Genomic DNA, 13,253 nt, shown 5'->3' with positions numbered 1-13,253 from the left:
ATTAATTAATGTGTGTGAATGTTGTTTTATACAAACATTTGATGGTTCATGTTTGTTCATTGTGCGTGAAATAATGTCAACAGATACAACTTTTAATTTAAAATAAATTATGAATACATTTTGAAATTAAGAAGAATAATTGCTATGTAACACTTGTTTATTAAGTCATGTTAAATGTTATCTTTTTGTAAAGTGTTTTTAATACTACAGTTTCCATCTGTGTAACATTGATATCTTACACTCAGTATAAGTAATCTTATCTAACTTTGTTATAAAAAGCTGAGGTTTGTTATTTACTGAAAAGTTTTGATTTGGTACCGAAATTGGTACCGAGAACCGTGGATTTTCACTGGTATTGGTACCGAATACTGAAATTTTGGTACCGTGACAACACTACACGCAACAATGAGCGCACTTAGTCCAGCAGATGGCATTAGGGCTTTTCGACTTTTTGGCACTAAGCAGAATGGGTACTTTGATGTCATATACCCGCAGCTTTAAGTCAAACGCACCTTTTCCTTTTGTTTGGGGGTGTTCCATCATGACATAAAAGTCATTCACCACAACTAATCAGGTTGTGAATGCATCACTATGCCTTTAGGTGTGAACGCTAAGGGGACCAGGACCAAATGTATAATTTTCCTTTTTGGTTTGAAGGATGGTGCTTTTTGAGAGTATAGTGTCCCCATCACTACACTGGGGCGTTGGGACCCAAACAGACCACAAGGTGAGCACCCCCTGTTGGCCTAACTAACACCTCTTCCAGCAGCAACCTACTTTTCCCAGGAGGTGGCGATTCAACACGACAAATCCCGGACAGTAAACTGATGCCTTGTTCTATTTATGGGGTTCTGACAGAAAGTGCAAATGATTTGCAACGTTCTCTTTGTTGCATCCGATGTAGACATGACGCGAGTTATGTCTTCTTTCATGCTACAGTGGTTACTGTTCTCTAATTTTGATCACTGGGTTTTCCACATTAAAATCAGGCTTCGTACAGATACTGTAAAATGAAATTCCAGGACTTTCAAGGACTTTTTAAGCACTACTTTTTTGATTTTCCAGGACTTCAAAGAGATATATCACTTATCGAACAATGTCTTCTATTTTAAATTCTAAAAAATGAGAAATAGATCTAAAGCAAAAGATTTGCGAAGCCGCTCTGAAGTCCCAATCCCAATCAAATGATTCAGATCCATGCTCTAAAGTTTTGATCTAAAGCAAAAGATTTGTGAACCTGTTTCAAAATTCTGATCTAAATCAAACGATTCGCAATCCACGCTCTGAAGTCCGAATAATGATTCAGGTCGGGACTTAAGCACACATATCACAAATTTGATTTAGATCAGAACGGGTTTGTGAATCATTTTGCGAATTGAATGATTCAAATTAAATGATTTTGGTTCACCATTTCAAAGTAGGACTTGGAACACAGACTGCGAATCATTTGACTTCGATAAGAACTTTGCGTACCACGAATCATTTGATTTAGATCAGGACTTCAAATAATGTAGCGTGTCAACCATTCAATTTGCAAAATGATTCACAAACCCGTTCTGATCTAAATCAAATTTGTGATATGTGTGCTTAAGTCTGGACCTGAATCAAATGATTCATGATACAAGAATGCTAGTGAATGGCTTAAAAAGAATGAATGATCAAAGTCAACAGTTTGAATCAATCAGAACAGAGCATTCTGCAAATAACTGAAATAACTGAAAAAGATATGATGTGTTTTAAATTGCATAAATTTTGTGTGAAGAGATATGTGCTTATTGACAAAAATTAAACACTTATTTCATAGATACAATGTCTTACAATAATTCAAGCACTTTTCAAAGGAATACTGCTATTATCAAGGTCAAATTCAAGTACTTCAAGCACTTTAAGCACCTTGTACGAAGCCTGTAAAATATAAAATTATATACATAAAATTTATATTCAAGCTTGCATTCATAGTGCTGAATAAACAAAGCTTGTAGGGGGTGATGGGTCTTGAGGCATGCTTGAAAAGCATACACACAAAAGAACGGGAGATAATACAGATGTTTGATTTAAAATCAAACTGCTGTCTGACACACAACAATAAACATGCGTCAACCCTTACCTTTGTGGGACTCTCCGCATCATTTCCCTTTGCAGTGATGAGGGGCACTGGAGGAGAAATCAAACAGAAAACATCAGATCACAACAATGAGGGCACCATTAACATGCTGACAGAACTGCGAGCCTAAAAGCCTATGATTTTCTAATGTAAATGTTACGTGATCCTTTAAGAAGAGGGAGTTAAAAGCCAGCTGATTAGAGGAGAATCTATTCTCCTTTAATCTCTACCAGCCGTTAGGGACTTCTGTCTGCACCACATGTATTTTGCAAAGTTTTTCATTAGAGCTGGAGAAGCCTCTCTCAAATTACATTTCCATTGATCCCGAGAAGAGAGTCGTTTTGCGAGGAGCCTCGAAATCGATATCGAGCGTCAAAACGGCAGTTGCAGAGATGACTTTTGGTGCCAGTGAAATCATTGGGAGTGAGCTTCGGTTCCTGAGAATACGACAGCCATTAGGCTGTCCTTGGACCAGTTCGTAATTGCTCCTTTTACTTATCCGCTCCTCGGGTGACATTTTCAGAGCAGAGCCATGAAGGTGTGCATTAAAAATCCAGATTAACTCATATGAAGGTTAAAAGGCATTTGCTTCTCGCTACTTCACAAGTCCATTCGCAACCTGTGAAATCTATTATTACACAACTCTTTAATGAGGCTGAGGTTTACACCTCAGAGCCAATAGTTGGTTTGAATTTTATATTGCTTCTTTACCCCTGGCCCTGTATGCTTATAACTAAATTATTTATGGAGTCCAGTTCTTTGTAGATGTCCAACTCTTGAGAAGCCTGCAGAAAAACTGGAGTTTTTCATATAAACATACAAATGATGCCAAAATCCAACAGCAACAGGCACAAAATAAGTTGCGTTTCTTGGCTTGGTGTTGTGCTGAATACATTAAATATGCATAAATGAATGGCTCTATGCTGAAAATGTCTGCTGGCTGTTTAAACGAAAACATCTTTAGATTCATTAATGTGGACAGCGATGACAACTAATATCTAACACTTGTTAAAAGAAGATGACTGGTAAACATAGCCATAGAGAAAAGTGGAAAGAAATCTAGACTTGGCAGCATTAAAATTCATTCACTCTGAAACGAGGAAACATTGAGCAATATCACAAACGAGGGAAATCAAAAGGTCATGTGTAAATGTAACATGATTATGTGAGCTCATTAGACCCAAAGAGCGCGAGCTGCTCTGAGGATCCAATTAGTCTTGTGGGTTTGAAAATAATGTTGCTGAACAAATCATATTAATAACAATGTATAGGTACGCATTTGTCTTTTTATTTTATATTTAATGTCACACTGTCTGCATACACTGCTTTACTGCCCAGCGAGTTCAGGGAATAATACAGTATGCCTGAACTTTTCTCCTTTTCACGGACTAATGAAAAGGATAAATTTATTTAGTTAATCAGTTTGTTTAAATGCTTAATGTGAATGTGCAGAGCTTTAAAAATATAAATTAAAGTCCCCATGCAGCATTTTAGGTCTTGTTTTTAACAAAAATAAATAATTTGTTTTTGCTATACAGTATCTACTTCCTGGATATATTGTAAATTTATAGATAATGTACTCACTAGGGATGCAACAATACAGTTAGTCCAAGGTTCAATACGTACCTCAGTTTTTAACCACGGTTTTCCGTTCAGTTCGGTTCTGATATCTTGCCACTTCAGTGTGGGTTTTTTTGGAACAAATTAACAAAATACTCCCGTAAACGAAAAAGCGTGGTTTAGTATATGTCTGCTTCATTTTTCTTTTGAGAGAGTATTATTTTTTCAATTTTTTACGCAAAATAGAATGGGTTTCACTCATTGTGGATGCCAGAGTGCGCCCTCGTGCAAAAAAAACACATATGCGTCAAAGAAGTAGCACTGATTACGTTCCGTTCCAGCTTCTCTAATGTGGATAAAAGCATTGCTATTGCTGTAGCTGATTAAAAACAAGATATAACATTAAACTTTTTGAATGACGAAATGTAAGGACCATAAAAACTAGTATGCAATAATATATGGTTTAACTGTGTTCTTCAAGCCATCTCGGGTATTTTCATAAGCCACTGCTTTTTGCATCGACATACATTGAATATGAGTATAGAATTTTTTGTCTGCCCCATTCTGTGATAAGAATCCACATCAGATCACATAAGGAAGTTATTTCAAACACTCGACTGATGCTGCGAATTAAAAACAACATAACTACTTTTGTTGGACAACAGGTTTAGAAAGGCTTATCATTGCCTGTCATTAGAATGGAAGATGCTCTGCGTGTGTTGCTTTCTCAAATATAAGCGGGGAAGCGTTTCCTCATTTCAGCACGTGAAATCGCGGGCACACACACAGCAAATTCCGAGAGAAAAAAAACAAGGAAGTTATTTAAATGCAAAACCAAAAAAACGCAATTCACAAGCGCGTATTGAACCATGGATGTCGTAACGAACCGTTCGATATTATATTGAGTATGTGACATCCCTAGTACTCACCCACCTTGTCATCCAAGATGTTCATGTCTTTCTTTCTTCAGTCGTACTGAAATTGTTTTTTAAGGAAAACATTTCAGCATTTTTCTGGACATCTGTGGTGCCCCGAGTTTGAACTTCCAAAATGCAGTTTAAATGCGGCTTCAAACGATCGCGGTTGTAAACAATCCCAGCCGAGGAAGAAGGGTCATATCCAGCAAAACGATCGGTTATTTTCATTAAATTAATAGAATGTACTTTTCAATCTCAAACACTCGTCTCGCTCTGCCTGGACTCTTGTTTTTTCCGGTTCATGACAGTTAGGGTATGTCGAAAAACTCCCATCTCATATTCTCCCTCAACTTCAAAATTGTCCTATATCGCCATTTTACCTTTTTTGTTAAAGGTGTTTGATCTTCTTTACGTGTTCACTTTGCGAAGACTGGTTTGGTACTTCTGCAGTGATGTAGGATGATTTTGAAATGATTTTTGAAGTTGAGGGAGAAAATATGATTGGAGTTTTTCAACATACCCTAACTGTCTTGAGCCAGAATACACAGAGTTCAGGCAGAGCAAGACAAGATGAACGTATGACATTAAACTGCATTTGGGATTGTTTGAAGCCACATTTAAACTGCATTTTGGAAGTTCAAACTCAGGGCACCATAGCAGTCCATTATATGGAAAAAAATTTCTTTATGACTGAAGAAAGAAAGACATGAACATCTTGACAAGGGGGTGAGTACATTATCTGTAAAGTTTTGTTCTGGAAGTGGACTTCTCCTGTAATAGCGGCTCCCTGATGCCCACAATTTATATACAGTGCAATTACACAACGATATAACTGCGAGAGAAAGTACTGAAATATATATTTTCCTCTCTTCTCACATTTAATCTACATAGGGGTTTTTAAAAGCACATTCACCACATGAAAAGACTCTAGCACCACTTTTTCCGTACCGAATTAAAATGTGAACGGTACCCAACTCACTACAGCACATGTCGGAAACAATACACCCACTTCCATTCCGTATTTTGAACGCTCAATAGAAAATATAAACATCTATTATTTATCATATTATAGACAGAGTCAGCTAGTTTAAATAAACTGGGTACTGAGCCATCTTCCAAAAGCAAACGTTTTGTGAATCCCGCATTGAACTCCCCAAGATTACAGATGCAGTCGTCAGTAAAATGACGTGTTTGTAGGCAAGGTAATATTTGATATGCAAGGGATTTGATATACTAACGACTCGTTTAGGCTGTACAGAGTCGATTCTTTATTTTGGGGTTTTCAGCTTTCAGCTTTTACAACTTACCAGATCATTTACATTCACATACAGCTACATTACACACTGCATAAAAGGCAATATTGGAAAAAGCATAACAGGGGCACTCTAAATATACACATGTATGTGTGCATATTTATATACATTCACAGTTCTTTTAATGAATCCATTTTACAGCCCTACAAAACACATTTGCGAATGTTTTAAAACGATCTCTCAGAACCCTTCAAGCAGTCGCTTTCTGTATTTCTTACAAAATGTAAGCCATTAATAATAAATAACCCATGGGTGGATGGATTTGCTCTGCCCTGAACATTATTGCTGCTCTTTTTCCCACTGTGGCTGAATCATAAAGGGCCATGGCATTTTCAGCATATCAATGGGCAGGATGAGTCGAGGCCACAGACGATATATAGGTCTGCTGTTGCTGTCAGATAATTCCCCCAACAGTTCTACCCAAGCTTTGGGTTGTTTACAGCTGACGAATGCACACTGCTAGTGACACTATCATAAGGATAGCTTCCCCAAAGTGCTCTGCTCTCACAGCGGCAAGAGCTAGATCAAAATTTCACCTCAAATCTAATATTCTGTATTAGTGCTCCGACAGGATCGCGAAAGGAAAGCAATACGGGAGTCTCATAATACTACATCTCCCTGAGCGTGCCATTAAAACGATTGTAAAATGCAAGAAATATGTTTTATATAAAAAGCCGAGCACATTCACCAGCATTCAGTTTCATTCAGCCAACATCTCAAAGCGAGAAGGAACCATTAAATAGATCCATCTTGAATCCTAAATAAATGATTCCACATAAATAAGAGAAACTGGGGGGTGAGAAAATAGGTTTCAACAAAGAAAAATCGCTTCTTTCAGCAGCAAGACTACAAGGCTACATTCTCACATGGACTCAGAGTCTTGTCAGGGTGAATTAAATATGCAACATTTGGCTTGAAAACCTTGGCTTCCTTCAGGAACGCGTCCAAGTTCACCGCTCGTTTTCTGACATCTGTCGCAAACTTTCTATCTTTTCATGTCGGTCCCCTGAGGATGTGAGGGGGAGAGAGACACACACGAGGGCCATTTACCAGCTCTCCAAGCGCTACTTACACGTGGCCGCCGAGACTACATCACTATATAGCGCCCTCCTTACTTCTGACAACCGCTGGCTATATTCCTGACAAAGTACTGTGAGAAAATCATTTGACTGAACTGACATCTGTGCACGATTTTTTTTTTCAAATGTCTCCCAGACAAATGCAAAGAACAGATGCTGCTTCAGATAAAGCAGAACAACAAAGAAAAATGAGGGAAATTAGAAGCTTTGGGTGAAAGCTATGCTTGGGTAATCAAAGGGTTTTCAAAGTCTGCTAGGACGAATGGATGCACAGTTCCTGCGAACAAATACGTATACTTCCCTGCTACACAGTATGCAAAAAGTAGTGCGTCAAATCAGCAGGACGCCAAACAGATATTTAACAGGAAACTCTTAAAACTGAGGTTGGTACAGCTATAAGAAAGAATTACTAATAAATTACTAATTAATAAAATTAACAAATAAAAACAACAATTTATTATTGATCAATTATTTTTAATTATGTATTAATTATTATTTTTCTAAATAATTAATAAATAATTAAAAATAAATAAATAACTGTTGTTTTTATTTATTTGCAAATCAGCAGGATGCCGAAACACAGTATTTATTAAATAAAGCAAAAAATAACCAAGAACTGCTGCATTCATTGAGATTATAAAGATATATTCTTTTTAAAAGTCTTAAAGCTGAGGTTGATACAGCTACAAGATTGAATTACTAACAAATTAATAATGAATAAAAAATAAAAACAATAGTTTATTATTGATTTATTATTTTTAATTATTTATTATTAAATTATAATTATTCTTTTTAAATAATCAATAAATAATTCAAATGAACAAATAAAATAAAATAACTGTTGTTTTTATTTATTTGCAAATCAGCAGGATGCCTAAACATAGTATTCATTATATAAAGCAAAAAAAAAAAATAATAATAATAATAATAAAATAACTAAGAATTGCTGCATTCATTGAGATTATGAAGATATTTAACAAAAATCTCTTACAACTGAGGCTGGTACAGCCACAAGAATGAATTACTAATAAATAAATAAAAAAATAAATAAATACAACAATTTATTATTTATAATGATTTAATTTTAAATAATTAATAAATGATTAAAAATAACTGTTGTTTTTATTTATTTGCAAATTATTATACCTAAACACAGTATTCATTATATAAAGTAAAGACAAATAACCAAGAATTGCTGCATTAATTGAGATTATAAAGATAATTAAAAAAAAAAAAAACTCTTAAAACTGAGGCTGATACAGCTACATGAATGAATTATTAATTAATTAATTAATAATTAATTAAAATAAATATTCTTTTCCATAATTAACATATAAAAAATAAAATAATTAAGTAGTTTTTATTTATTTATTAATTGTATATTATTTATTAATTATTATAAAATAAATAATAGTAACAACAGTAGTAGTAGTTAAATTATTTGTAATAATAATATTAATAATAAATCATTAATAATCCATTTTAAAATTCTATACTATACTGTGGTTAAATAAATTAAGAATAAAACTAAAAACACAAAAATTAAAAATAAATTTAGGCACCACAACATTGTAAAATACAGTATGAAGATGGATATTTCATATTTTGGGATTAATACTAGATTTACCAGTATTATTAAATTATTAGTGTTTTTTAAAAAAATAACTTTAAGTGATTTTTAAGTGAGGTAATCTAAATGTAAAAATAAAAAGCAACTGTACAATTAATCATTTAATACTGACTGTTAGAATTCATCTTAACTCATTTTTATAACCAGATGACGATGGATCCCTATTACTGTGTGACTGATTAAAGAACAGGAAATGCCAACACTTCAGATGCAATATGTTCAGGAATGTATTCCACACTATACATCTGCACACCTACATAACATACTCCCTCAGCAGTCAAGGAGCTCTTCCCCAAACTCAATATGTCATTTGAAAGCACAGGAATTTGCATTACTTAGCTGTGGAAGCCAGACGGGGAGATGTTTGAACTTCGTCAAGAAATGCATTAATTTACCTCGCTTCCTCAACCACACCTCCAGACATTTCCAATTTCCCAATCAGCCACTGTTTGCCTGAATCAGAATTGTAACTGGCACTTATTTAAAACTGAACTATTGTCCTCAGTATTGGTTTTTCTCTGTGACGGAAATGGGATTCTGTAGTCTCAGAGCCACAATGAGAGCAGTCGCTTCGGTTTGCTTCCGGAAGCCAAATTTATTGTTCATGCATGCGTGCCGTATTATGCCTGAAGGTCTTTTTGTTGCCAGGTCCTCACAATATTTCCTGCGCATCATGCTCGTTGCCTCTGTAAGTAGCGAGCCATGCAAATTACGTGATAATTTTACTAATATTTCTTTTAATTAATTACATATTCAGAGTGTACAAGAAGTCATTTGTAGTACTGCATATATTCCGGAACTTGATAATGAACCTACAACTGTTAATCAAAAGAGGGAATGCATAAAGAGTCAGCAATGCACAAGTGTGAAGCAAACAAAGCGAGTTATTAGTCATAACTCCTTCCATAAATCACAAAGGTGCACTGATATTTATCAAATGGGCACTCGGAGGAGCCCTCAAAGCTGTTCTGAGAGAATTATACTAATGGCATGCATTAGTTAGGAGAGACTTGCAAACCACTGCCACTTGAATGTGTTTCTGACATTAAATGATAGCATTCAATGCTATAGAGCGTCTGCTGCTTCCGCATTCAGTCGGCGTGTATTAATTCCCTCTTGCTGAGTACTAGACCCTGCTGCGATGATGATTAGGACCACAAACAGTAGGGGCACTACATAAAATCCAATCTAAAATATAAGTCAATCACAGATCCCTTTTAAATTATGGCTGATATTAAGCCTGAACTTCTCTCTTGATATTTCATTCAAAGTAGATGAGTGGATGCTTTTAAAACACACAGAATTTTATGGCTCTATGAAGCTAATATGACCTGAAAGGAGCGTGACATATCTCTTGAATAAAAGTACCTCTGCTCATCTCTCACACCGCTTCACAATCTCTCTTGGAAGTGGGTGGCTAACATGGGGAAAAGATTTTTCTGATGACCTGTCTGTGTAAAGGAAAAGGAAAACTTCAGAGAGGTAGCTGTCAAGACGGACTTAGCTGAGATCGACAGGTCTGATAATCACATCAAAAGCTTGTTGTTAAACGTATATGACGGGTCTTGTGTGCTCCAAATAGACAAATATTGATCGTTCGAAAGATCGAAACAGGATGAAAGTGCAGTTCGATGACAACAAGTTGTGAGCAGACTAGAATTTCATTATTAAAAAGGTATCACAGCATGACGACAACTCTGCTTAGGCCGTGCACCCTTCAGAACTGAACTGGCATTTAAAGTCAAAATGAAATGAAAATTCATATTTTCTATCTGCATTTTATGCATATTATTGTGAGTGTTTCATTATGAGAGAAGTCCACTTCCAGAACAAAAATTTACAGATAATGTACTCAACCCCTTGTCATCTAAGATGTTCATGTCTTTCTTTCTTCAGTCGTAAAGAAATTATGTTTTTTGATGAAAACATTTCAGGATTTTTCTACATATAATGGACTGATATGGTGCCCCAATTTTGAATTTCCAAAATGCAGTTTAAATGCCGCTTTAAACAATCCCAAATGTGGTTGTAAACGATCCCAGCCAAGGAAGAAAAGAATTCCATTCCAGTGAAACAAATGGTTATTTTCATAAAAATAATACAATTTAAACACATTTTAATCTCAAATGCCTGAACTCTGTATTCTGGCTCAAGACAGTTAGGGTATGTCAAAAAACTCATATTTTCTCCCTCAATTTCAAAAATTATTTCAAAATCATCATATCGCTGCAGAAGTACCGACCCAGTCTTTGCACATACAAAGATCATCAAACACCCTTAACAACAAAGGTAAAACAGTGATGTAGGAACGATTCTGAAGTTGAGGGAGAACATGAGATGGGAGTTTTTTGACATACCCTAACTGTCATGAACCAGAACAAAAACAGAGTTCAGGGAGAGTAAGACAAGATGAGCGTTTGACATTAAAAAGTATATAAATTGTATTTTTTTTATGAAAATAACCAATCGTTTTGCTAGATAAGACCCTTCTTCCTCGGCTGGGATCATTTACAACCGCATTTGGGATCGTTTGAAGCCGCATTTAAACTACATTTTGGAAGCTCAAACTCGGGGCACCATAGAAGTCCATTATATGGAGAAAAATGTGGAAATGTTTTCTTCAAAAATCATAATTTCCTTACGACTGAAGAAAGAAAGACATGAACATCTTGGATGACAAGGGGGTGAGTACATTATCTGTAAATTTTTGTTCTGTAAGTGGCGCTACGGGTGTCCCGAGTTCAAATCCCGGGTCGAGGACCTTTCCCGATCCTGATCCCGCCCCCTTCTCACTCTCCCACTTCGCTTCCTGTCCGCTATGATCTGTCCTATAATAATAAAGGCAAAAAGGCCAAAAATAAATCTTTAAAAAACAAAAAATGTCATAACTAGTTCTTATGATGAAACAGCAGACTTCTCTCTGGTGATGTACAGTATGTTAGACCTCTCCTATCATTTTCATCTATTCAACCAACAACAGATGGAGAGAATTGAAGGCTGTGACACACCAAATCACCAACAAAGAACTAGCTGCAACGAATCTGTGTTGTCATCATGCATCTAGTGCATCTGTGCTAAAAATTTGAGCTTGAACACACTATAGATTTATACACATAGATGGCTTATTAGTTGATGTTTCTGTGGGTCACTATACGCAAGCCATCCGCCATATTGGAATGGACAAAGCCGACCTGTGAGCACTTGACAACAAGTAGATATATCAAGTCAAGTCAAGTCAAGTCAGGTCAAGCTTTATTGTCATTCCGCTACAAGTGTGGGCATACAGTGGAATGAAATGTCGTGTCTCGCAGGACCACGGCGCTACATAAATAAACATAAATATGAACATAAATACACTAGACGTAGAAACAATTTTTTAAACCTATACATGTAACTATACATACACTATAAATAATTGACTATACATACACATAACCTAAGACAGACTATACAAGTAGTTTACATAATAACTGTGCATGATAATGTGCATAAGAGGTATTTAAAGGTTAAGACGCAAATAGTGCAAAAAGATTTGTGGTGCGTTGACAAGTAGACATTTGTGAGTCCTTATTAGGTCCTTGTAATGTTAATAAGTGTTAACAAGAAAGTGTCTGGTGCATAGAGAGAAAAGAGTGTTTCTACAGGTGGTTTGTCTAGCCCACTCACCTGTAGGTAGCACACTCAGAGGTGCACAGTGTTTTCCGTGTACATGTAGAGTTGAGGTCGAAAGTATACACCTTGCTAAATCTGCAAAATGTTAATTATTTTACCAAAATAAGCAGGATCATATAAAATGCATGTCATTTTTTATTTAGTACTGACCTGAATAAAATATTCCACATAAAAGATGTTTACATATAGTCCATGAGAAAAAATAATAGCTGAATTTATAAAAAAAAAGAGCCTGTTCAAAAGTTTACATACACTTGATACTTAATACTGCCTGCTGTTCTTCAGAACAAAATCCTTCAGGTCCCACAAATTCTTTGGTTTTTAGCATTTTTGTGTATTTGAACCCTTTCCATAATGACCGTATGATTTTAAGATCCATCTTTTCACACATTGCTTAAAAACCTGTAATATTGTGTTGATACATGTAAAAACAACCTGTGAAAGGATTTCTCATTTCTTTGGGAATTTAAATTGGTGGGATCTTGGAAAACGCATTGATTTTTGTGAGCGACGACACTGTGTATACAGTGGCATCTGTGTAAACATCTATGGAGGACTACAGCCAATGGCTAGCTAGAAAACAACTCACTATATAAGCAGATAGCAATAGTCTGCATCTGCACGAGAAACCGAAACTGCATACAGCAGATATTCAAGCCATTAACAAAGCAGTGCTTGATACCATTTTGCTAGCCAATTGCATTCATGCAATACCAGAAAAGTCAAGTGATGGGCTGTTGTCACAATGACGGTTGTGTCAACACCAAGCTTCAGACACACACTCCGTCAAGTCCCATGTGAATGCACCGTTAAAAATTAGAGTATGTGTTTGAATCGAGATCGTGATCTTAAATGATTAATCGTGCAGTTCTAGCAGCCAATCAGACTGTCTCAATGACTGCCTGACGCCCGTTCAAGATGCTCAAAAAGCCACCAACAAGGTGCAACTAGTGCTGACGGCACAGAACACAACACAAA

At 35.8% G+C, this 13,253-nt stretch overlaps 1 protein-coding gene across 3 annotated transcripts in view; it reads right to left on the bottom strand.

The window, feature by feature from the left end:
- Positions 1-13,253, bottom strand: part of b3glcta (beta 3-glucosyltransferase a) — a 103,112-nt gene that overhangs the window by 84,983 nt on the left and 4,876 nt on the right. For all 3 annotated transcript variants that reach the window (XM_051130107.1, XM_051130108.1, XM_051130106.1), the window contains exon 2: positions 2,108-2,154. In XM_051130107.1, the coding sequence (XP_050986064.1) occupies positions 2,108-2,154 (47 nt within the window). The remainder of the gene's footprint in view (positions 1-2,107; positions 2,155-13,253) is intronic.

The sequence above is a fragment of the Labeo rohita genome, chromosome 15 (assembly GCF_022985175.1).
Source record: "Labeo rohita strain BAU-BD-2019 chromosome 15, IGBB_LRoh.1.0, whole genome shotgun sequence".
Lineage (NCBI taxonomy): Eukaryota > Metazoa > Chordata > Actinopteri > Cypriniformes > Cyprinidae > Labeo > Labeo rohita.
The sequence above is the reverse complement of the archived record's forward strand: the minus strand, read 5'-3'. Positions and strand labels throughout refer to the sequence as shown.